The following is a 26393-nucleotide window of genomic DNA, read 5'->3' as shown; positions in this document are numbered from 1 at the left end:
TTGGATATTTATGTTGGTCATGTTTTGCAGTCGTAGACGAGTACAGAGCGGAATAGAGTTTTGCAAACTGGGCTTTTCGTCTTGAAGTTGATCTTCATCCTTTTCCTGAATGGTTAACGAAGTTACAAAAAAAAAATATACAGGAGGCTACTATAATGTGGATACGGATAGTGGAAAGAGTACCCCCTGTGCAAGTAATTTTACTCCCTTGTAAGAGCACTGCGTGACAAGGTACGTTGTCAGGTTACAGTTACTAACTTCCAGGATGTTTGTCATTATTTGACAAACATCCTCTACTTTGCCTCTCTCGGACTTAACGACAGAAACACTGATTCACAGTAGCAAAAAATCACTGGTAATCATTCATTAATTGATCTAACAAGATTTCTCCAAATTTTCTTTAGTCTTAGAGAGGGCTGTCCTGGCCACGGTTTAATATTCATGGCTTCAACATAAAACTTATGAGTTCAATAATATTAGACATATGTAAGTTCCTACCAACCGTGAATTATTTTTAAAAGCGAATTACTATATACAGATTCTTAAAGTTTGCCACAAAGCTTGATCGCGTAACGTTGCTTGAAGTTAGTTTTCCTTTCTTTTGCAATAAGCCAGGAACGTGGTATTCATTAAAACGCAATGTAAAATTGTGTAGTGACAGAAGATAGTTGAGAGGACCAGAAAGTGTTAGTTTTAAAGAGGAAGGGTCATCATGATCGCGATTTAGTATTAACGGCTTCAATGTCCCCTGAGAGATATAACTTTATTTAAAGCTGTAAAGGGCTGGGCACACGTAGCTGATTTCAGGAACTGATTTCCAAATCAGCGCTGATTTTAAAGGAAATCGGCGTCGATTTCGATTTAATCTGTTGAAAAATTTTCAACAGATTTAAAAAATCAGCGCTGATTTTCATCATGATCATCACCAAAAAATAGGGATACAAATAAATAGTCAGCCAGAGGTATCTGTTGTGAAAGACCCGACTACTGAGCTCGAGAATTAAGCTGAGAAATAAGCTAAGATTAATCAAGTAACTATTAATAGACTGCAGATGACTATTTATGTCCATGACTTTTTGTTTGGAAACTTTTGCGCAAAAATTGTTTCTTTCAATCAAAGTTTTCTTATCACTTTCGTTTGTCCACTGATGCAGAAATCAGTTCCCGAAATCAGCTACGTGTGCCTAGCCCTTAAGCGTTCAACATCATTGGATTTCCATAAACTCTTGTTCAACGTGGCACTTTACCCCTATTTGGTTTTCGGCGAGTAGTCAATGGTAGGCGGCCGACTGATACTATCATTTTTGGTGTGCGCATTTATATTTTCATGATTCTACTTTATTACTTTTTTTATATTATTAGTTTTTATTTTTTGTTCTTTCTCTCTGCATTCCCGGGCATAGAGCCTATTTGTTGTTTGACTCTGAATGTTCTGTGGCATGTTGTATTAGTAAAATCTCATAAACCTTGAATTATCCACAAATTCACCGAGCTAGCCCACAAACTTGATCGCATAACGTTGCTCCAATTTTGTTTTTCGGACCCCCCCCCCCCCCACAACAAAAAAAAGAAACATATTAATAATCAACTAATACAATAATAAATAATACGATGATAAAATAAAAATAATAAAACACAATATGAAATAGTGTAGTGATAAAAAGTAGATGAAGCTCATACTTTAGGTGTGTAACATGTAAGTCCTTTAAACAAGCTTGAATAATGGACCAGACAGAATTCATAAACATGAGACTCAGGTAGCCTCACCCATCTTAATGAAAGAAACTAATTCACAACCCTTTCGGTTCGTTTCCATCTTTTATCCTATAGCTCATTTTTCATCATCTTTCTCAAATCTTTCATTTTCGTAGTTACAATTCATAAAAACACTACCGACTAAATATGAAAAGCGTCAGTGAACATCAGCTCTTTATACCCTACCTGCATTATACCCTAAGCACGTGTTACACCAGACAACACCGATATTTTTTTTTTTTTCTTTTCTTTAAATAGTAGTAGCGCTTCATTTCTGCTTTGAAAATCCATATAAAAACTATCAACAAAGCATAAAAAAGTATCAGGAATAGTTCTTGGCAGAGTTGCAAGATATTTTGCGGCGTAGATAATTAAACTGCAAAACTACGCTGAATGATGCAAGCAAAAAACAATGTAACCATCAGCAAACATTGCGAATTACGTTGTTACTTATTTTCAGATTTAGAAATTTGTTTTGCAACCTGGTGATGACCATTTGACTACCTAATAAAATGCAATACTCTTCCTTTAAATGAAAAATAGACAATATGGTTATTCATAGGCTTTAGAACTTTCACAGTTAGATGAGGGGAAAGGGGGCTGTAGCTAAATTCCTTCTTAGAGTAATTTTTGTTCATTTCAAGCTTAACTTGGATATTCAATTTAATTTGTACTCGTTTTAAGAGTTATTTATTTATCTATATCAGTATTTTTTATCTTTATGTTAGATATAATCACTTATTTTAATTTATACCCGTTTTTGGTTTCATTTATTCTTTAATTGAACTTTCGTGTGGTTTTCAATTTGAATTATTACAAGACTTTATCTCTCCTGGTCTTAAGTTTGATAAGACTCTTTACTTTTCTTTAAAAAACTATCTTATCGTCAATTTTTCTTAATTAATTGTATAAATAAGTCTGTTGGTTGATTAAACTTCTTACGCGAGTAGGATATGCTTGATAATAGTTTTGAAACACATTCCGGACATACTCCTTCATGGTATCCTTGAAATAGCATCTCTGATCTATTCCAATTTTCAGATATATCATGTTCACAGCACCATGGCTTTAAATTTTATCCAGTAGTTATTTGTTTTTTTCTTTGATTACTATCATTGTTTAGAATCGAGTTTTTTTTTTCTTTCACTGTATACTTCCCTTTCTCATATTTTCCAAGTATTCTCCAAGACATACATCTTCACGCTCCGTTTAGTTTTTCCAGTCTTTCTTATCTCAGATTAATAATACAAAATTTCCCCTGGGCCTGATATAAATATTTAATTGAAATTCCTTTCGCATTTCTCTCTAAAGTAGAAACAGGTGGTAAATTTGGACCAGTCCAGATTTGCAGTATCAACAACTAAAACATCCAAGATCTTGGAAGCTAAAAAAATTCATTCATAGCTCTGGGAAGATAAAAACAATTCCTCGGGAATGCCAAACAACGCTTAAAGAAAACCAAGGGGTTGCTCACTATGTTATTTCGTACACACAAGTGACATCAAGTCTTCGTACACTAGAGCTAAAATCTGACAAGAGATGAAGAGACGTACCCAGAGGGGCCTCGGGGTCTGTTTCCCAAAAAATCTAAGTTTTCTTTGAATTCTTGGGCTCTTATTCAAATCATCAAATAAAAATTATTTTTCATTACTCCCTCACCTCAACCTTTTATTATTCCTCCCCCTGGAAGAAATTATGCGTGCGTGTCAAATTATGTCTATATATATACATATATATATATATAATATATTTATATATATATATATATATATATATATATATATATATATATATATATATATATATATATATATATATATATATATATATATATATATATATATATATATATATATATATATATATATATATATATATATATATATATATATATATATATATATATATATATAAAAAAAAATATATACACTGACGGACATTTGTCAGCTCTGATACGAAACTGTCAGCTCTGATGCAAACCGAATGACCACCAACACGTAGAATTTTTTCCATCAGATGACATGAGTTTCAGCAGCCAAAACAATACTTCCATTGCAGTCTTAACCTAGCTTTAAGGCATAAGTGTAAAACTGGATACAAGCACAAGAGGTGGGAATGAAGGTGCAAAGTTGTTTACACTTGCATATAGTGGGTAACGCCTTGAAGAGAGTGGTGTTGGGAAATAAATGTCAAAATAAAAGCAAGCGAAGCAAGAGTAAAGAAATAGAAAGAATTCTAACTATTTGACCAAAACATTCACAAAAGAATCTTATCTCTCGAACACTTTTGTAAGCTTAAAATAGCTCGATGTTCCACCACCAGACAAGTTTCAATAAATTATGGAGAAGTGAAGAGTTTAGGCCTTGGCAAGAAGCAATGGAAAAAAAGACAGAAGATTTAATAAGTTAATTGGATTGTTCATCAGAATTAAAAAGCCACCCAGAATTGCCACTAAGGAGGAGGGTCGAGGTCTGAGATGCGCGTCTTTGACCTTTGTTTTGTAAATTTACTTCAATTTTTGGAAGAAGCAGATCCGGGAATGGGAACTCCCCTTCCCTTGTGGATTGGACGCAGTTAATAATAAAAAAAAAAAAAAAAAAAAAAAAAAAAAAAAAAAAAAAACGTTCTAGCTATAAATATGTCATCAAATTCTACTCTACGAATATATCAAATAAAAAAAAACATACGGTAACTCGTCAAAATTCTATCCATTTCCCGGGCTAAAATATTGGCCAAAATGAGACTTGGTTGAGAAAGCTATTGCTACAAGTAAAGAAGTCTCGTTTTTCTAACTAAAGGAGAATTGGTCGTTTAGTAGATGGCATCTTAATCAACATTTGATGCCTCAAAAAAGAACAAAGGGAAAATCAGATTTCCCTGCTTTTTTAGAAACTAATTCTATAATAATGGAACCTACTACTTGATCTACTCAAATTACAAAAAAGCAGACTATAAGCATTATTGAAAACACAACAGCTCGGCTACAATAATTCTCCTAGTATATGTAGTAATTCCTCATTGTCTTACCCATGAAAAACATCTGCACATATGAACAGTCAATTAATACTGCTACCAATGATAACTCACTAGCAGCACCAAGCCACCTGAGGCCAACATAGCTGCGCATGCTATTCATCCACACAAAGCTTTAATCTTTACCGCACCTCCTGAAGTTTCAACTTCCTTTAATCATTTTAAAAAGTACAATTTGGTAATCTGGCAAAGAAAGGACAAGTTCTTTCATAGCACCAAAAAGTGAGACCCTACCACATCTTTCGTACAGCTTAATGTTTGATATACGGTGAGTCAAACGAGTACCTAAGCCCATTCTTAGACAATCCCTCTGGAAAGTATTTAACAAACCTTCCTCAGTCTTCCAAGGAGCCCCCATTTCAGATTCATATTTGACTACTGTCATTACCATGGCTTCCATTATTCTAGTGTTATTCTTTAGACCTATCTTCCTGTTCTTTCAAACTTTTTTCAACTTTGAAAAAATACACTAAAGAGCCTTAGAGGAAATGTTATAGTTTTACAATCGGAATTTTCTCAGTATAAGATATCATAGGATGAAGCAAGATGTCTCGAAGATGTCATAATTGCACATCATTCGATTATTTCAGAAACTTGTGTCAAACTCAAACCTACTCTTCACTCTATTTGGGAGTACGTCGTATACGATTGGTCTAACCATTTTGCTAGTGTCGATGTTTCTGACTTTCAAATATGTGTAGCGTCTCAAATTGAAACTTGTGCAAAATTTAAAGCCTTTGGCACTAACACTGTTTTTGTTGTATCTAGAGGGCTAGATACCTTCTTATTACGAACAACTGGTTACTAACAACAGTCTAAAACCCAACTATTTTTTCAGACTAACAACTGATATCTTCCGTCTCCTAAGATTTTACAGTTTTGAAGGTCAAATTTGAAATCTCCTAGGAAGATCCTAGGAAGATTAAATCTCCTAGCAGTGCAACTTAATCATAAGATTCAGCTCAATCCGAATTTCAAATTTAAGGAAGGCAGGTTTCCAGAACCACCAAAGCTGTTTTCTCCATTATGGCTATGCCTTCCAATTTCTGATTCACTGGAACTTGAAATTTTCAACACAAAATGAAAGTCAGTTTTTCACAACATTTACTGACCCCCCCCCCCCCGTATTCTTCGAAATAGACATTGAAATCTCACTTACTAGCAGCAAAGGCGTGACAAGTATCAATGCGGACTCCTACTTAATTTACTTAAATTACTTTTAAGTCAGCTTTTCACAATATTTACTGAACCCCCCCACCCCCACCCCGTATTTTTCGAAATAGACTTTGAAATCTCACTTACCAGCAGCAAAGGCGTGACAAGTATCAATACAGACTCCAACTCTTTCTTTATCTTTGACTAGTTGTATGATTCTGCCAATCTCGGGTAGAAAACCTCCAACTGTATTACCCTGCAAAATTAAATTCTTAGTTACTTTTTAATGACACACCAACAATTTTATCTGGCTTTCATTATATTCTTTTCTCGTGTTATTTCCTCTTATACTATTCTCTATGATTAAATTATTCTCTCTTACATTATTTCTTATTACTTCTTTCGTACTTTGAAACTACACAAGTATTTCCTCAATTTTGAAATCTCTATTGTCAAATCCTCCATTTTTCAAATTTTTCAAATTTCTGTACAAATATACTAATTTATTATACTTTATGAGATTTCAAAGGCTAATGGATTAGCGTTAACAAGAAGTATCTATTTAAGTTCAATAATTGATTTTCTTGCCTTGGGTCAACTTTCTACTGTCACGACTAAAAAAGGAACAAAGAGCAAGCTCCAATCTCTTTAGAAATGAGAGTGCCATCGAGATTCAGAAGGTAGATATGATACCGTTCTCCTACCTCAATTACGAACACGGAGAAAAAGACAACAAGTTACACCTAAATCGATCTCTCAATTAATTAGAATGTTTATTAGAACAACCTAGAATATAACATTAAAACAAACTACCGCACAGCTGGTCTCTATATTCGTATTCAATATGCCACTGCCTCCCCCCCCCCATCCCTTTCAGATATCTCTCGAAAAATGATATATAAGTTGGCTCCCGGCTCTTCTTCCCTGTATGCTTGCACATAGGGAAACATTTCGGAAAATCAGCACCATTCCCGGAGGAGGGTTTGAGAAAATGTGTTAAAAAGCAAACGTATTATGAGCCTTATAGAGTTGCGGGGAAAATCGAAAAAAAAATCATAGAGATACAGGGGGAGATAAGGTAACAAGCCATCTCCCACCTACTTTTTTTGTATAAATGCACATCCCGCTGTGCAGCCTAAGGATAAAAATTAATTCAAATGAAGTCTATTGAACCAGTTTTAATCCCGTTACTCTTGCTTTTCCTAATTCTTATTTAGCTTTTTGTATCTGTTTCTTACACCGAAAGATGGCAATTACCAAACTATTCCAAAAATAGAGGCTTAGTGATCCTCAACTTGAAAAACAGCCCTCTTCGCTTTTAGTTCGCTCGGTTTAATTCGCAACATTCATGATGCATCAATAGCTCCCATCATTCTCTCTTCTTTACTGAATTCTTTTTGTATAGAAAACTTACTTTTCAACATTTAACAGACGGTGGGTTCTTGATACTAGCATTTTGGACGTTTTTGGACGTTTGGCAATGGGATTGGCCCTAAACAAACTTAATTAACTTAGCCAACACAGTCCCTGCAACGCTTTGCGCCATCATTAGATGAATATGACATTAAATTTTGAAAATATGTGTGTAATACCTTCCTGGAGCCAATAGGATGGTATTCGCAAGCAATTGAGCCAAAGCCTACGGTGTGTGATTTGAAGTGGAGTTTTGTATTCTATGTCGGAGAGGACTATTTGAAGTTATGCAGCGAGGCTTTCATTTCATCGAGACATGTTCCAATTTTCGACTGGAAAGCTCCATTCTGGCTGCCAAACAGGCAGGCAGCACTTTCAATTGAGGTGGAACTAAATCTAACCTCTGAGGTTTTCACGGAAAATGTCAACCTCAAGCTGGATTGATGAATATGGTATTACATTTTGGAAAGCTGCATATGATTCTTGGCTGGGGCCAAAACCGTAATTTAAGCAGGGTAAAAAAAAAATATACTAGCCTGTTTACTCATATTCTCGATCACTGTCATAACTTTAGACGGATATGTTCTCTCGTGAACATAATTTATGCTATCTGCAATATTTCTCAAACATTCATCAATGGTACACTCACCGCATGTTGAGCCTACAAAAAAAAGCAGAAAAAATATTCATTTATTCATTTTCCTATCGATTAACAGAGGAAAGTTTCTAATTCGAAGGAGATCTAATTCTTTGCGAGATGAGGAGAGGAGCATTGACACAAAATTTTTATCTTTTTAATAGTAGTTGGGCAATTCAAATTGAGTTTAACACAAGATAAGATTCATTCACAATTGATTAAACATAAAATGAATATATAGTGCTAATCCTCCAAAGGCTCTTATGCCTCTAAGGGAGGGGGGAAGACATGCGTTTCAATTAATCACTATCAAAAGAAGAAAAAGATTATAAAGATTAAAACATCAGACACCAAAAAACGAATAGCAAAAAATTAGATACAGTAAATAAATGACCAGAGAAAACTAATAGGACCTTTAGCAGGGACTGATCCCCCTTCTCCCTCATAGAGTTTTGATAAGGGATGTGGCCTCCAAGCACCTCCTATTGTTTCTTGTGTGTTTGGGGGGGGGGGTAACTGCTTAAATAAGGAATAGTACACGTTTAGAATATTTTTGTTTATTTAATTAAAATTAGACTTATAAGAAGAATCGAAAATGCCGTAAAAAAAGTATGAAAGAAAGAAGATGATGAAGGAGACGTATATAGAAGATTATAAAAGAAATCAAAAATATAAAGCTAAAAGAAGGTGGAAATGACAAATCATAAACTAATCAATAAAAAAAGGGATTCAAATTGCAAAAGAAAGATTAAACTAGAAATTCTACATTAATAAATAGCTGTATGTGGATATTTAGTTTGCAAAAAAACCTAACGACGTTACGGTACGAAAAAAAAGCTAGAATAACTAAATAGATTAAAAAAAACGACAAATGCTAAACTTCAAGTACGACAGATGCCAAATTTCAAGCAAAGTGCAGACCACATAAAAACCGAACAATGAATAGCCCCAGACGAGCGTCCTCATATCTCGTTGAATTTCAAATAAGCCCGAATTTCATTCGGATAACTATCTGCCCTCACACAAAATACGAAACAAATATTCATTCATACCGAGGAGTAAAAATTATGAGTTAGCCAAATAATTTGCCATGCCCAAAAACCCTTAACTCTGAGATAAGATAATACTAATTTCCAAAAACTCTGTCACAAGTCTGTTAGAACCGAATTTGCTCCTTATATCAAATAAACAACAAGAAGAAACAACAAAAACAAGAAACATATATTAAAAAATTGCTAAAACTGAAACAGAGATTATACATACATGCATAAAATAACCATATTATGCATATATAAAATGATCAACATAGAAATTTAAATGATTTGGCAAAGTATAAAGAATTCACAGATAACTGGAGGTTTAGAGTCCCTAAGCATGGTTTCAGTTCCTAATGACCTTGCCGTGTTCCAAAAACTAAGCCTTGATATATTGCCAACGACATATTGTGGCAAATTGTGTCTTTAACTATAAGACATATTTAACTTTCATAGGCAGCGCGCGAGCGCTGCCTAATTAAAGAACGATGTGGTCACAATGTGTTGTTTTTTGGTTCTCCATACCCGGGCACTTCGTATCGAAGGAGTTGTCGTAGAAACTTCGAAAAGGGCTCATTCGATTGGAAATTGGAGAGACTAATGCCCTTTTTAATAGTCGAAAGTGATTGGGGGGCAACTAGCCCCCCCCCACACCCATTATTCCCCAAAACACATCCAATCAAAATTTTGAGATAGCCATTTTGTTCAGCGTAGTTGATTTCCAGATAGAAAATATATTTTTGAGGAGGCCACTCCCCCACAACCCTCAGGGCAAAAGTTTTAAGTTATGCCATAGAGCATATAAGGTTTTTATAGAAGGCGTTGTCGTAGAAACTTCAAAAAAGGCTCATTCGATTGGATATTCAAAGGGCTGGTGCCCTTTTTAATAGTTGAATGTGATTGGAGGGCAACTAGCCCCCCTCCCCCGGCCCATCATTCCCCCAAACACATCCACTCAAAATTTTGATATATCCATTTTGTTCAGCGTAGTTTATTTCCAGATAGAAAACATCTTTTTGTGAAGGAAAATCCCCTACAGCCCATGGGGCATGTGTTGTAAATTAGATCCTGGGGGCATATATATTATCAGAAGAAGATGTTACCTCTGAGAATTCAAAAAAGATTTATTCGACGGGAATTTCGATGAAACAGTACAAGTTTTAAGATTTGATAGTGTTTAAGGAATCACTAGCCCCCCCCCCACATCCATCATTTCCACAATTCCATTCACTACCAAGGGATAGAGAATCAGCTTGTGACATGGATTTGTTTTTCAAATAGAAAATGTATTTTTGAGGAGGACACCCCCCCCCACAACCTTTGGTGCAAAGGTTTTAATCTATGCCCTGGGGCATATTAGATTTTTGAAGAAAGCTCTGTCGTAGAAACGTCAAAAAAGGCCCATTTGATTGGAAATTCAAAGAGCTGTTGCTCAACGTAATAGTTAAAAGTTATTTGATGGCCATTAGCCTCCCCCATGCCGATCTTTCACCCAAACACATTCAAAAAACAGTTTGATATAGCCATTTTGTTCAGCGTAGTTCATTTCCAGATGGAAAATATTTTTGAGGACACTCCCCCACAACCCTCGGGGCAAGGGTTTTAAATTATGCCCTGGGGGCATACAAGGTTTTTATAGAAGGCGTTGTCTTAGAAACTTCAAAAAAGGCTCATTCGATTGGAAATTCAAAGGGCTAGTGCCCGTTTTAATAGTCGAAAGTGATTGGAGGGCAACTAGCCCCCCCCCCCCACGCTCATCATTCCCCCAAATACATCCAATCAAAATTTTGATATAGGCATTTTGTTCAGCGTAGTTGATTACCAGATGGAAAATATGTTTTTGAGGAGGACACTCCCCTACAACCCAGGGGGCAAGGGTTTTAAGTTATGCCCTGGGGGCATATAAGGTTTTTAGAGAAGGCGTTTTCGTAGAAACTTCTACGACATCCAATCCAATCAAAATTTTGAGATAGCCATTTTGTTCAGCGTAGTTTATTTCCAGATAGAAAATATGTTTTTGAGGAGGACACTCCCCAATAACCCTCGGGACAAGGGTTGTAAGCTATACCCTGGGGGCATATAAGGTTTTTATAGAAGGCGTTGTATTGGAAACTTCAAAAAAGGCTCATTTGATTGGAAATTCAAAGGGCTAGTGCCCTTTTTAATAGTCGACAGTGATCGGACGGTAACTAACCCCCCTCTCACGCCCACCTTTCCCCCAAACACATCCAATCAAAATTGTGAGATATCCATTTTGTTCAACGTAGTTGAAAGTTCTGTAAATTAGGTCTTTGAGGATGACAACCCCCCACAGTCCTCAGGGCAAGGATTGTTAGTTATTGCCCGGGGACATATACGGTTTTTATAAATCACGTTATAGTATGATCCAAAGAAAGGGCTTATTCGAATGACCATGGATTTAGCCTGTGCACTGTTTATTGTTCGAAAGTAGTTTGAAGGCAGCCGACACGCTTTCCACGCCTACCTTTTCTCAAAATCCAACCACTACTAATGTGGAGATAACTATTTGACTCAGCGCAGTTAAAGTTCAGGGCCGTATACATTTGAGCAGGACACTCTGCTCACAGTCTTCAGAGCAAGGGTAATAATTTGTGCCCTGGGGGTATATAAGTTTTTATTGAAATCTGCGTCGTAGAAACTTGAAAAAGGGCTCATTTGATTGGAAATTCAAAGGTCTAGTGCCCTTTTTATTAGTCGAAAGTGATTTGAGGGCAACTAGCCCCCCTCTCTCGCCTACCTTTTCCCCAAAGACATCCAATCAAAATTTTTAGATACCCATTATGTTCAGTGTTGTGGATTTCCAGATATAAATTATGTTTTCGAGGAAGATACTCCCCAATAACCCACGGGGCAAAGGCTGTTAGTTGTAACCTAGGAGTAAATAAGGTTTTTTATTTAAAGTGTCGTCGTAGTAACTTCAAAAAGGGGTCATTCAACTATAAACTTAAATGGCTCGGACCCTTTTTAATAGTCGAAAGTGATTGGAGGGCAACTAACCCCCCTTCCACGCCCACCATTTCCCCAAACATATCCAATCAAATTTTTTAGATAGTCATTTTGTTCCACGCAGTTTAAAGTTCAGGAAATTATACCTTTGAGCAGGAAACTCCCCACACTGTCTTCAGGCGAGGGTTTTAAGTTATGCCCTTGGAGAATATAAGATTTTTATTGAAATGTTTGTCGTAGAAACTTGAAAAAGGGCTAATTCGATTAGAATTTCAAAGGACTAGTGCACTTTTTATTAGTCGAAAGTGATTTGAGGGCAACTAACGCCCCTCTCACGCCCACCTTTTCCCCAAACACATCCCATCAAAATTTTTATATATCCATTTTATTCAACGAAGTTGAAAGTTTTGGAAATGAGGTCTTTAAGGATGACAACCCATCCCCCCCACAACGCTTAGGGCGAGGGTTATAAGTTATGCCCTGGGAGCATGTAAGGTTTTTATTGAAATTAATGTTGTGAAAACATACAAAAGGGTTCATTCAATTGAAATTTGAAAGGGCCATTGCCTTTTTAATAGTCGGAAATGATTGCAGGGCAACTACCCCTCCTCTCACGTCCACTATGTCCCTAAGCACATCCAATCAAAATTTTTATATAGCCATTTTGTTTAACGTAGTCGAAAGTTCTGGAAATTAAGTCTTTTAGGATGATAAAACCATTACAGCTTTCAGTGCAAGGGTTGTAAGTTGCCCTGGGGGCATATAAGGTTTATACAGAAAGTTGTTGCAGAAGTTTCAAAAGGAGCTTATTTGATTGGAAATTAAAATTGCCCTTTTTAATAGTCGAAAGTGAGTGGAGAGTAATTAACCCCCCCTCTTAAGCCTTCAATTTCCCCAAACACATTCAATCAATGTTTAGAGATAGCCATTTTGTTCAACGTAGTTGAAAGTTCTGGAAATTATGTATTTAAGGATGACAAATCCCCCAGAGTCCCCAGGGCGAAGGTTGTAAGTTATGCCCTAGGGGATATAAGGTTTTTATTGAAAGCGTTGTCGTAGAAACTTCAAAAGGGCTCATTTGATTGGAAACTTAGAGGGCTAGTGCCCTTTTTAATATTTGAAAGTGATTGGACAGTAACTAACCCCCCTCTCACGCCCACCATTCCCCCAAACATATCCAATCAAAATTTTCAGATAGCCGTTTTGTTCAACGTAGTAGAAAGTTCTGGAAATCAGGTCTGTGAGGATGACAATCCCCCCCCCCAGCCCTCAGGCTGAGAGTTGTAAGTTATCCCCTGGGGGCATATAAAGTTTTTATTGAAAGAGTTGTCGTAGAAACTTCAAAAGGGCTCATTTGATTTGAAATTAAAAAGGCTAGTGCCTTTTTGAATAGTTGAAAATGATAGGAGAAAGACTAACGCCCCTCTCACGCCCACCATTTTCCCAGACACATCCAATCAAAACTTTGAGATAGCCATTTTGTTTAACGTATTTGAACGTTCTGGATATTAGGACTTAGGTGGTGGAAAGCACCCTTAGCCATTAGGGCAAGGGTTGTAATTTCTGCCCCGGGGGCATATAAGGTGTTTATAGGAATTTTTTTCTTAGAAACTCAAAAAGCTCATTTGATTGTAAATTTAATGGCTTAGCACCCTTTTTCATTGACGAAAGCGATTGGAAGACTTGAGATTTTTATAGTAAAGATCGATGTGGATATAATGTATTATTTTCTTGTCGTTGTTGTTGTTTAAACCAGGGCACTTTGTATCGAAGGAATTGTCGTAGGAACTTCGAAAAGGGCTCACTCGATTGAAAATAGAAAGGGCTGATGCCCTTTTTAATAGTCGAAAGTGATTAGAGGGAAACTAATCACCCTACCCCGCCCCCCCTCCCCCTTTGACTTTAAGTTTAAAAATTAAATGTTGCGATAAGATTAAATCAAAATACACCGTGTTAATGCTAATTCCCAATAGGGCATCTCAGCAGTATCCCAAGAACGATTGAGGGTATTATGGTCAAACTTTTGGGGCTATTCCTGTAATTTAAAATAGACAATGTGAAAATAGCGTAAGTGCATTCATGCTATCAAAGTAAGTATGCAGATTTTTGCGATTAGTATCAAATTTTCAATTTCATGTTAACTACACGAGTTATGAAACAAAATTAAAAACTCCTATTAGTATACAGATTTTTAAGAGGATTTTTAAGGGGATTCTACCCTAAATTTCCGCAAATTGGCACCCCCACTTGAGATAAACCCTTACCTCTAGAAGGTCATACAAGGTACCGGCGAAGAACGGGATCCACGGCTTACCCTCCTCGCTACCTCAAGGTGTTTACGATTCTACCTACAATCTCCCAATAATTCTATTTTTTTTACGTCTTTCTTTTTCGAAATTGTCTTCCCTCCTCCGAGATAAAATCCTGCGTGCCTGTGACCGTCATGTTGTCATCGATGTATGCAGGCTGAGGAGCGATAATTATGGTCATCCAAGTTTGAACTTCGCGCTTTTTTTAAAGCACTAAGTATTAATGTAGTCATTCAGCAAAACAAATACATTTGTGATGACATATATCAAACGAATGAATCAATGGGTTAAGATCCATATTCTCTGTGAAAGCTCTGGTGTGTTATTTTTTTTGCTCTCCTGCGATTAAATATATATAAACGAAAGACAAATTTTTGATATTACTCTAAATTTCTCTAAAATTATTCTAAAAGATTACTAAATAATTACTAAGGATACTCTAAAAATTATTTTTAAATTACTCTAATTCTTTTTTTCTTTTTTTTTAATATTCAGATCTATCCATCCACTGAATAAAATTGTTGAATCAGTGGTACAGGGTTTTTTAGATTAAAATGGCGCTGAATATTGACTGAGAATTATTGAAAAAGGACAACTTTCCTATTTTGTAAATAAGCTTAGATCCTTCTCTAAGAAAAAGTCTAAGAAATATCATAATTCTAGATCGGTGAATGGACAGATCTGTGACTAATAATCCGATGATATGAGTATCTTGTCCTTTTGCAGCAATATACAGCTGTAGGTTTGTCGCAAATTTGCATATTTACAAAAGGATAAATATCCTCCAGAGCCATTTTGGGCGCATAGGGCGTCGATTCGACGTTTCAGTTGATGGGTCTTTTTTGAAGGGACAAGCAGCAAGCTTGCCAGCCAACCTTGCTGCGGCGTGGATCGAACCCCGGGCCTGGTATTGCCAAGCAGAGCATCTATCCATTGTGCTACAACAGGGTAAAGGGAAAATATATATTGAGCAAAACTATTTTCTTAGTAAAAACTTATAAAATAAACTTTTTATTTGATTTTGATACACTTCAAAATCAGAAGAGGGTTTTGCTTACTTTGTTTGACTTTTGATTGGCCCCTGAAAAACAGAGGCCGAAAATTTACTCTTTTCGTGTTTATTTATATTCGTGTTTAGTACATCTATGTTATAATAAGCTTATAACCAAATTTCTTTATTTTCAATACACCAGATTTCTCTTACCAGGATGGAAGTTATAATGAGTAAGTCCAAGAGCTTCGCATCTCATAATTTCATCCAATAGTAGCTCTCGGCTCTTTTGGAGGTTTTCCAGTTTGCTTGATCCTAAATTCAAGAGGTATGACCCATGAGGTAGAATTAAATGCGGAGGATATCCAAACTCCTGGAAAAAATGTTTTTAAACCATCAACGAGAAAAAATATTAGCAATAAAAATTATAACAAGAGAATTAGAACTCGAACAATAGCAATTGTTAGAAACAAGAAAACCTTATTTAGAACAAGAGAAGAGCAATTAGAGAATTCTAAAAAAAATAGCATTAAGAGTTACCAAAAAACATTAAAAATTACCAAGTAACTGAGAGGATGCATACAAATTTTTTCAATGTTGCCTGAAAATGACTTTTTCCATTATTGAAGGGGTGAAAGTTCATCATAAAAATATTTACTGGTGAGGAGTGACTGAAAACAACTAGTTTTTCAAAGTCATGTTAAAAATATAGACGTAGAAAAAAAATAGTCAGTTCTCCCCTATATTTTTTGCATGTTTTGGTTTTTCTCTTTTTGTATATATTCTTCTGTTTTGTCAACGTCAGCATAACCGTAAGAACAAAGCAGGCGAAAAGAACAAATTAATAAAGTAATTTTAATAAAAAAAATTTATTGAATAGAAATTTAAAGGAAATTGCAGAAACTTTAGACAACAGCGAAAGTAGACCAGTTAATTTGCGATGAAGTCGATGGATGGCCTAGTCCTATTAAACAAGTGCAGTTTTATTCACAAAGAACAGTATTTAAAAAACTGTTACCGTCGATCAAGCAAAATTAGGTCCATAAAACTATATTTCAAAGAGTATGGGACCTAACAAGAGCGGGAAAAAAAGATTAGCCAATCGCATCTAGCATTACCCAAAAACCCGTAGTTAATTCTAAAAAAAAATTAAAATAAATCAGTTTTATCTATTTTATTTATTTTTGCTTTACACTAGATCATACACAAAAGAATCAATTTTGCAAAAAGTTCACTATAGAGATATTTGTCTAAAATAATAGCTCAGTTTCAGAAATTTTGAGGTTCAATCCAAAGAAACTATACTTTTCGTAAAAATTTTAATTAAGCTTCGGATTATTTCAAACCTTCTAGTTCTGGTGGATAAAGTTACGGTTTCATTTGCCCCAGTACTTTTTAATCCCTGTTAAACCCACGTTAAAGCGTGCAAATTTCCTAGTTTATCAGTTCGCCTATTCTTTGTTACATATTACCAACAAGAATACCAACACCGGCAAATGTCAGTCAAGAAGAACTCCGTTAGAAGAAGTCATCTAACGTCCCTGCATTCTATCACAGATACAACATTCGTAAGATAATAATTAATAAAATTTTAAATAATTAAGACTATCAGTTTACAATTGTAAATAAACAAACCATAACTGAAATAAAATATGATCCTACTTTATTGCTCGATCCTTCAACAGTGCTCTCTCGGGTGAGGTCTCCATTTCATGCCACATTTTTCGTGACTTATTACTTTTTATTAGCTAATCCTTTAAAAAAAAAATTTGAAATAAATAAATATTTCTTTAAATAAATAAAAAGCGATTGCTGAAATGACAGTGAATAATTTAGTAACACTTTCCATACAGTTGAATTCCGCACTTGCCAAATATCCATAGCAAAAAGATCAATTACCAAAAATATTTCAGGCAAGCATTTTCAATTATAGACATTTTCCCATTACAAAGGCCTAAAATTTACATTTCCTGCATTTTCCCCACAATTTTTTATTATTTTTATATAAATATCCTGTGTGTGTAGTTGTCATAAATTCTTTGTCACGTATCATAAATTAACAAGATTGCAAACTCTGGTAAATGCCAGTAAAAAAAAAAAAAAAAAAAAAAAAAAAAAAAAAAAAAAAAAAAAAAAAAAAACAACTGCTACATAATTTTCCCTAAGCTATTGCTATTCAAACAAACATAAATTATCATAGGTTTTAGATTAAAAATTTCAAACATAATTTCTCCTATTGTTTTGAATTCCAATTAAATCACTTTATTTTCTTTTTTACCTAAATATAGGCAAATCGTCTTATTTTGCCCCCTTCCTTCAAACAGAGAAACTGTGTATAATTTTTTACTTATCTATTTGATGAACTAAACAAGCAGTAAAACGATATTCGAAAAACATGACAACGTTTTGTCAGCCAGTGAAAATGCAGTTTAAATAAAATTCTATGTAAGTCACTCTTAAAATTTAAGCGACTTACATCATACTTTACTTCGTTCACGTGATGCGAAAATAGAAACGTCTTTCGTGTTATACATTGTTAACTTAGCTGGAGCTATTTAATTCAGTTTGCTTTGGTTCAAAAATTCTTTTTTTGCTGAGTCATTTAAATTTTGAGTGTTCAAGTTTCTCTGTTATGAAATATGACCATTCTCTGTTGCTACTGCAAGTTTGAGAATTTTGCTTTGCTTTTTCTTAGGCTCTTTTAGCTTCTTTCTCCCTATTTGTTAGGCTGTATTTACACGCCCTTGAATTGTTTTGACTTCCTTTGAAAAAGGGAAGGGAAGAAAAGGGGTCTTTGAAATAGTCCCGAAATATACAAATTTCAATTTTTTAATTTACCGCCTGAATAGAATAATGTTACGTCTTTCGAATCTCATTTCTAAATTTAATTTAACGATTAGACCCAGGCAATTTCCTGTGGAGTGGACCTTTGTGGAGTGGGATAGGACAAGACAGGATAGAATGAGAGGGGATGGGAGAGGATAAGACAGGACAGGATGGAATGAGATGGGAAAGGATAGGACAAGACAAGACAGGAAGGGAGTTGCCTAATAATGTCGGCTGTGATAATTAATAATACAACACATTTTTGTAACTTTCCAGGAGAGCCAAAAAACGGAAAAAAGTTTATCGGTTAGGGTCGCTCGAAGGATGAGGCTAATGGAGGAAAAGGGAACAAATTCTAAACCAACTTTGTACGTTATTTCAGTGGCACAAATTAAATTCAAGTATTCCGAGCGAATTCAAAATTATTCCATTTTATGGCGTATGTCTCGTTTTTCCTTAACAGAAAAAGAAGACAAATGCCAGGTCCCCATGTTATACCTTCATAAGATAATCCTCTTCAGTCATTCTGAATTACAAAAGAGACACACGCCACTTAGAGGCTTATGTCTCTTTTTTATCTTTGTAGCGGTACAAGATATGACAATCCTGACTGTACCATTCGATTCCTCGTGCTTAGTTTATCTATGACACATACTTAACTCATTTTGGACCAAAATGGCATATATCGCACTTTTAATTATCACAGCTGATGTTTGCTTAAAACTGCTGAAAACTAAAAACGAAGTAATCTTGAAACTGAAAATTCGGAAAAATTTCTACAGTAATGTATGTAACTTAATTTACCTAACTTAATTATCATAAAAAAAGGTCAGATTGAAAATAACTAAATCGTTACTTCATATTTCATACATAATAATAAAAAAAAAACTTTTTGATAATGTTTTGATGTCTTTCAATTTGTAGTTGTAATTTAATCCATTATCACGCCTAAAAATATACGGAGTGGGAAAGAATATTCAAGGTAGAGGCGAAAGCACTACTTTTCCTGAAAATGAAGTTCTGCATAAATATATATATAATAAATATTGTTTTTATAATATAATAAATAAACTTTATAAATTTAAAAAGAAAGGCCAGGCGACTTACGCTCCTTTTAGAGTCAGATTAGAGAAAAAAAAACTTCCAGAAAATATTACCATATGGACTATACCTGAATCAGTACACTTCCCTTCACGAAATACCATCCCCCTCCCCTGGAGAACGTCCAATCTAAACAAATGCAGATTTTGTCAGATTAGTGGCGAAACCCTAGACTACATGCTATTTACATAAATGTGCCCCGACATCAAAGTACATAATTGTCGGGCAGAATTATCCCAGCTTTTTTCAAGAAGAAATATCCTGCCATCACCAGCATCATTAAAATTCTGCAAGATCGAGACGAATAGAAACAGATCTTCAATTACATTCTAGATGTCCTGACACATCTCAACCTCCACCGTCACACATAAATTTTAAATGGCGGGAAGCAAAACCCGAAAGGTTCAAATACTTTCATTCTTGAGTTGTAAATTATGATGACGAAGAAACAAGAAGCTATTTTGGATATCTTCCCCACTTTACCTGAAATACAGGTTTTTCATACACAAAAAGGAGTAATTTTGAAAAGGAGCTACTCTTTTCGTCCTCTCCGTCAGAAGAACCTATCCCTATGCAACGCCTTGTTTGTATTATAGATAATGGGAGAAAAAAAATGAAAGCTTTATTTTGGTTACTTCGGGGATCGAACAGGAGTAGCTCTATTAAGGACATTTGGTTTATTTATCTGTGATTTTTTTTTACCTAGACTATGTCCCTCCTTTTTAATTTTTGGTGTCCATCTTCTTGATTTGCTTTATTCCTAATAATTCCATGTTTTTTCCGTTATTTTAATTTCTATTTTTCTTTTTCGTTTGCTCTGAGAAAACCTTAACGATTAAAAAGGCGAAATTTTCGCAACACATTTTATTCTGTAAATTCCATTAGCCTTCTATTCCCTTAGTTCTTTATTTTATTTCTCTTTAAATTTAGGGAAAAATGAAAGACGGCCTACCTCCCGAACGGCCTTGAAATCATCAATAATCTTTTGTTCCATGGGCTTTGCTAACCATTGTCTTTGACTTCGAAGAAATAGTGCAAATGAACGAGCTCCAATTTCAGCAGCATTAAATACAGCCTCAGCTAAACCTCCTGTATTTTAAAAACAGATTAAAATAAAAATGGTTATGGTTAAAAACAAGGGCTTACTACAAGGGATTACTACAATAACGGTTGCAATTTTCAAATTGTTAAAATCAATGTTCTCTCTTAACATTCACCGTGATGGATCTTTGCTAATAGCTGTCCAAGATCAGAAATCAGCAGATACAATAACCAATCTAAAATCTCTACTGAATATCTCAATTAACTCATTTAAATGGAACCCAAACCAATCCCAAATAAAAATTGTAGTGTACAATGTCCCCCCAAGAAATACCTATTCAGGAGTTAAAAGAAGGGCTCTCAGATAGAGCTGGCAACATAATCCTTGTTGAAGATGTCACCCAACTGGGTAAACCCAACTCTAATGGCCTAAAAACAAGTAAATCTTTCTTATTTACACTGAAAGAAAAAATTAATATCCTAGAAAGGTTATTCCTTTTCGGGTAAATCATACCGCAAACGGCGTACAAGCGAAAGCCTATCCAGTGTTAGAAGTGTCTCAAACTGCGGCACGAAACAAACACATGCAGCAAACTTCTCCCAGCCGTTAGTAATTGTAAAGGCTCCCATCCTAAAGAATTGACAACTTGCAACAACACCCAGCCTACATGCATCAATTTTAAAGGCCCACACAACTCTACCAATAAATCACTATGCCCTGTATATAAGAATTAACTAAAAAAAAACTTTCCGAAAAATAAGTTTTTCAAAGAAAAGTAAAGGCCATTTTAAACTTAAGCCCAGGAGATACAAATACCTGTTAAAATTCAAACTAAACATCACCAAAAATTACTATTATATAATAAATGAAACCCAAAACGAACAGAAATTAAATAAACAATCATAGCAATAAACAGACAAGAAGTAATAACATAAATGGATAAATAGATCTTAAAGTGAATAATATTTAGATTGAACATGAAATTCAATCTTAAAACGAAAAAAAATATTTTCCAATTTAGTTATAAATTTAACTTAAGACGAAAAGAAATTTTATAAACATTCGATGTAAACAAACATTGAATAGATATTGATGTAAATGAATAAATAAATCTTAAAACGAGTGAAACTTAAATTGAATATGCAAATCAAGTTGGAATCGAATAAAAATAACTACAAACAAGAGTTTGGGTATCGTCTCACTGCAGAAGCCTAAAACCTACTGCGTCATTGGCGCTTTGCTAATTGGTTTTGCTGCTATGGAAGCAAATGCTGCCCAACCACACCAAATAAAACCCATAATGAAATCAACCAAAACTCCCAAGTCGAACACTCCCAATGCAACTAGTACCCCTTACAAAACACGATCCTCTAAACCCCCTAGCTCACATCCCTATCAGAAAGAATCACCAAGCCAACAAGCCTCCTCATCCAGTGAGATGAGGTCTGCCTGGCCCCCCTCCCAAGAAGAAACAAACCAAAAACACTACCAGGAATTAATCCCTTAACTGACAAACTGGATGCACAACCAAACATGCAAACTCCAAATATATGCCTACTCATTCTAGACTGTAATGCAGTTCCGGCCATGAGTATACAACAACTACAGAAAACAAAAATCATAGCTGAATTGGCAAATATCTACATACCTAACCATGTGCTTATTCAAGCAAAAAAAGATCTTGCTTTACTATTAACAAAGCTTAATATTGATACACAGACATATGAAAAATAAACAACAAAACCACACATTTCAATCAAAACTCAAGTGAAAATAAGATCACTTTCAGAAAATAAGTTGAACGTACTAATAAATTTTATGGATAATAAATCCATTGATATTACTTGTCTCCAGGAAAATCTATTAGCCAAAAATCACCCCATGAAGTCTCTGTGATTTACTTTCCTGAAAATTATAGATAAGAAGAGAGAGAAGGATGTTTATTATATTTAATAATTAATAATAAAATACAATTCTGTGGCATAAACTTTTCCTGATTTTTTAAATGATTTTGATAAAATTGGTGTAAGTATTTGGCTGAATAATAACAAAAATTACATAAGAGTAATAAGCTTTTCTAACCCTAATGGCCGAACCACAGATGCCATAGATTTTTTCAGCTATATAAGCAATCCTGACATTTTGAAAAGTCTAATTATTTGTTTATATAGTCATTCCCACAGCCTTTTGTGGGCTAATAAACCAGAAAAAAAATGTTGTAAGTATATTGAGCGTTCTACGTCACATAATAATGAATTATCTTTTTCTCCACCTCCTAATCTGACTCCATATTTCAACCCCAATAGAGTGGCAGTTTCTCTACAATTGATCTACAAATTGTGTCATTAAATATTTTGAATAAAATTTATACGAATAAAATTGATAGTCTATGTACAGACCACTTTGCCATAGTTGGTTCCCTAAATGAACCTGCTAAAACTCTGTCACATACCTCCGAATATATTAACGCTAAAGCAAATTGGTTTATGTTCCAAAATAAGCTTAATGATGAAATTACAAGTTTCACCCAAAATTCATGCATTTTAAATGCAACAGCTGACACACATGCTGATGTTTTGGCATCCATACTAATAAATACAGTTAATCTTGCTATCCCCAGGACAACCCTCAGGAAAACCTTCCCCAAACACATTCCAAAAGCATGGTGGACGAAAGAATGCCAAAATAAATGGAGAACAAAAAGGCAGCTAGGAGAACATTCCAAAAAACCATCTCCTACTACATATTTAAGGAATATACAAGCAGAATCTAATCTAAAAAGGACTATAATAAATGCTAAATATAATTACTGGAATAATTTTGCAAATAAACTCTCCAAAGAAACACAAGAGCCAATTATCATAGGCAGTGCGCTAGCGCTGCCTAAGAAAAGAATGATGTGGGAACAATGTGTTGTTTTTTGTTGTTTTTTTTTCCATACCCGGGCACTTCGTATCGAAGGAGTTGTCGTAGAAAGATCGAAAAGGGCTCATTCGATTGCAAATTGGAGTGGCTAGTGCCCTTTTTAATAGTCGAAAGTGATTGGAGGGCAACTAACCCCACTCCCACGCCCATCATTCCCCCAAACCTATCCTATCGAAATTTTGAGATAGTCATTTTGTTCAGCGTAGTTGATTTCCAGATAGAAAATATCTTTTTGAGGAGGACACTCCCCAAAACCCTCGGGGCAAGGGTTTTAGGTTATGCCCTGGGGGCATATAAGGTTTTTATAGAAGGCGTTGTCGTAGAAACTTCAAAAAAGGCTCATTTTCGTTGTTGTTGTTGTTTAGACCAGGGCACTTCATATCGAAGGAGTTGTCGTGGGAACTTCGAAAAGGGCTCATTCGATTGAAAATAGAAAGGGCTGATGCCCTTTTTAATAGTCGAAAGTGATTGGAGGGCAACTAATCCCCCTCCCACGCCCACCATTCCCCCAAACACATCCAATCAAAATTTTTAGATAGTCATTTTGTTCAGCGTAGATGATTTACTTATAGAAAATATATTTTCGAGGAGGACACTCCCCCACTACCCTTGGGTCAATGGTTATAATTTATACCTGGAGGGCATATAAGGATTTTATAGAAGGTGTTGTCATAGAAACTTCCGAAAAGGCTCATTTGATTGGAAATTCAAAGGGCTAGTGCCCTTTTTAATAGTTGAACGTGATTGGAAGGCAACTAGCCCCCCCCCCACGTCCATCATTCCCCCAAACCCATCCAATCAAAATTTTGAGATAGCCATTTTGTTTAGCGTAGCTGATTTCCAGAGAGAAAATATCTTTTTGAGGAGGACACTCCCCCACAACCCTCGGGGCAAGGGTTTTAAGTTATGCCCTGGGGGCATATAAGGTTTTTATAGAAGTCGTTGTCGTAGAAACTTCAGAAAAGGGCTCATTCGATTTGACATTCAAAGGGCTAGTGCCCTTTTTATTAGTCGAAAGTGATTACTAATATTTTTTGTTGTTGTTGTTGTTTAGACCAGGGCACTTCGTATCGAAGGAGTTGTCGTGGGAACTTCGAAAGGGGCTTCTTCGATTGAAAATAGAAAGGGCTGATGCCCTTTTTAATAGTCGAAAATCATTGGAGGGCAACTAACCCCACTCCTACGCCCATCATTCCCCCAAACACATCCAATAAAAATTTTGAGAGTCATTTTGTTCAGCGTAGTTGATTTACAGATAGAAAATATCTTTTTGAGGAGGACACTCCCCCATAACCCTCGGGGCAAGGGTTTTAAGCTATGCACTGAGGGCATATAAGGTTTTTATAGAAGGCGTTGTCGTAGAAACTTCAAAACAGGCTCATTTGATTGGAAATCCAAAGGGCTAGTGCCCTTTTTAATAGTCGAAAGTGATTGGAGGGCAACTAGCCCCCCCCCACGCCCATCATTCCCCCAAACATATCCCATCAAAATTTTGAGATAGCCATTTTTTTCAGCGTAGTTGATTTCCAGATAGAAAATATCTTTTTGAGGAGGAAGGAGGACACTCCTCCTTCTCCACTAAGTTATGCCCTGGGGGCATATAAGGTTTTTATAGAAGGTGTTGTCGTAGAAACTTGAAAAAAGGCTCATTCGATTGGAAATTCAAAGGGCTAGTACCCTTTTTAATAGTCGAAAGCGATTGGAGGGCAATTAGCCCCCCCCCCACGCCCATCATTCCCCCAAACACATCCAATCAAAATTTTGAGATAGCCATTTTGTGGAGCGTAGTTGATTTCCAGATAAAAAATATATTTTTGAGGAGGACACTCCCCCACAACCCTCAGGGCAAGGGTTTTAATTTATGCCCTGGGGGCATATAAGGTTTTTATATAAGGCGTTGTCGTATAAACTTCAAAACAGGCTCATTCGAATGGAAATTCAAAGGGCTATTACCTTTTTTAATAGTCGAAAGTGATTGGAGGGCAACTAGCCCCCCCCCCCACGCCCATCATTCCCCCAAATACATCCAATTAAAATTTTGACATGGCCATTTTGTTGAGCGTAGTTGATTTCCAGATAGAAAATAGGTTTTGAGGAAGATACTCCCGCACAACCCGCAGGAACTGTGTTTTAAGTTATATCATAGTATATATAAAGTTTTTAGAGTCGGCGTTGTCCTATAAACTTCAACAGGGGCTTATTTGATTGGAAATGCAAAGGGCTAGTTCCAATCTAATTGGTCGAAAAGTTATTGGAGGGGAACTATCCCCTGCTCCACGCCCATTATTCTCCCAAACACATCCAATCATAATTTTGAGATAGCCATTTTGTTCAGCGTGGTTGATTTCCAGATAGAAAATATGTTTTTGAGGAGGAAACTCCCCCACAACCCTCAAGGCAAGGGTTTTAAGTTATGCCCAGGGGGCATATAATGCTTTTATAGAAGGCGTTGTCGTAGAAACTTCAAAAAAAGCTCATTCGATTGGAAATTCAACAGGCTAGTGCCCTTTTTGACAGTCGAAAGTGATTGGAGGGCAACTCACCCCCCACGTCCATTATTCCCCCGAACACATCCAATAAAAATTTAGAGATAGCAATTTTGTTCAACGTAGTTGATTTACAAATAGAAAAGATGTTTTTGAGGAGGATACTCCGCCACAGCCCTCAGGGCAAGGGTTTTAAGTTATGCCCTGTGGACATGTAAGGTTTTTATAGAAGACGTTGTCGTAGAAACTTCAGAAAAGGGCTCATTCGATATGAAATTCAAAGGGCTAGTGCCCTTTCTAATAGTCGAAAGTGATTACTAATACTTTTTGTTGTTGTTGTTGTTTAGACCAGGGCACTTCGTATCGAAGGAGTTGTCGTGGGAACTTCGAAAGGGGCACATTCGATTGAAAATAGAAAGGGCTGATGCCCTTTTTAATAGTCGAAAGTGACTGGAGGGCAACTAATCCCCTTTCCACTCCCACCCTCCCGTTTGCCCATTATGTTTAAAAACTAAATTTTGCCTCAAGATTAAATGAAAATGCACTGTGGTAATGCTACTTCCCAATATGGCGTCTCAGAAGTATCCCAAGAACGACTGAGGGGATTATATTCAAATTTTCGTGGCTACTTTTTCCCTTAAAATTTAACCAAATCAAAATAGTGTAAGTGTATCAAAGCTATTAAAGAAAGTAAACAGATTTTTTTGCGAACGGTATCA

At 35.7% G+C, this 26393-nt stretch overlaps 2 protein-coding genes across 6 annotated transcripts in view; one reads left to right on the top strand and one right to left on the bottom strand.

The window, feature by feature from the left end:
- Positions 1–26393, top strand: part of LOC148955569 (uncharacterized) — a 195404-nt gene that overhangs the window by 18993 nt on the left and 150018 nt on the right. The gene's annotated exons all lie outside the window — the stretch shown is intronic.
- The window catches only part of LOC148955570 (uncharacterized), a 170253-nt gene that overhangs the window by 110234 nt on the left and 33626 nt on the right, over positions 1–26393 (bottom strand). For all 5 annotated transcript variants that reach the window (XM_089102955.1, XM_089102964.1, XM_089102946.1 and 2 more), the window contains exons 4-7: positions 20174–20310; positions 15508–15667; positions 7893–8017; positions 6091–6199 (exon numbers count right to left, since the gene is read on the bottom strand). In XM_089102955.1, the coding sequence (XP_088959081.1) occupies positions 6091–6199; positions 7893–8017; positions 15508–15667; positions 20174–20310 (531 nt within the window). The remainder of the gene's footprint in view (positions 1–6090; positions 6200–7892; positions 8018–15507; positions 15668–20173; positions 20311–26393) is intronic.

The sequence above is a fragment of the Artemia sp. Qi Xiang Cuo genome, chromosome 2 (genome assembly GCF_049724085.1).
Source record: "Artemia sp. Qi Xiang Cuo chromosome 2, ASM4972408v1, whole genome shotgun sequence".
Taxonomy (NCBI): domain Eukaryota; kingdom Metazoa; phylum Arthropoda; class Branchiopoda; order Anostraca; family Artemiidae; genus Artemia; species Artemia sp. Qi Xiang Cuo.
The sequence above is the reverse complement of the archived record's forward strand: the minus strand, read 5'-3'. Positions and strand labels throughout refer to the sequence as shown.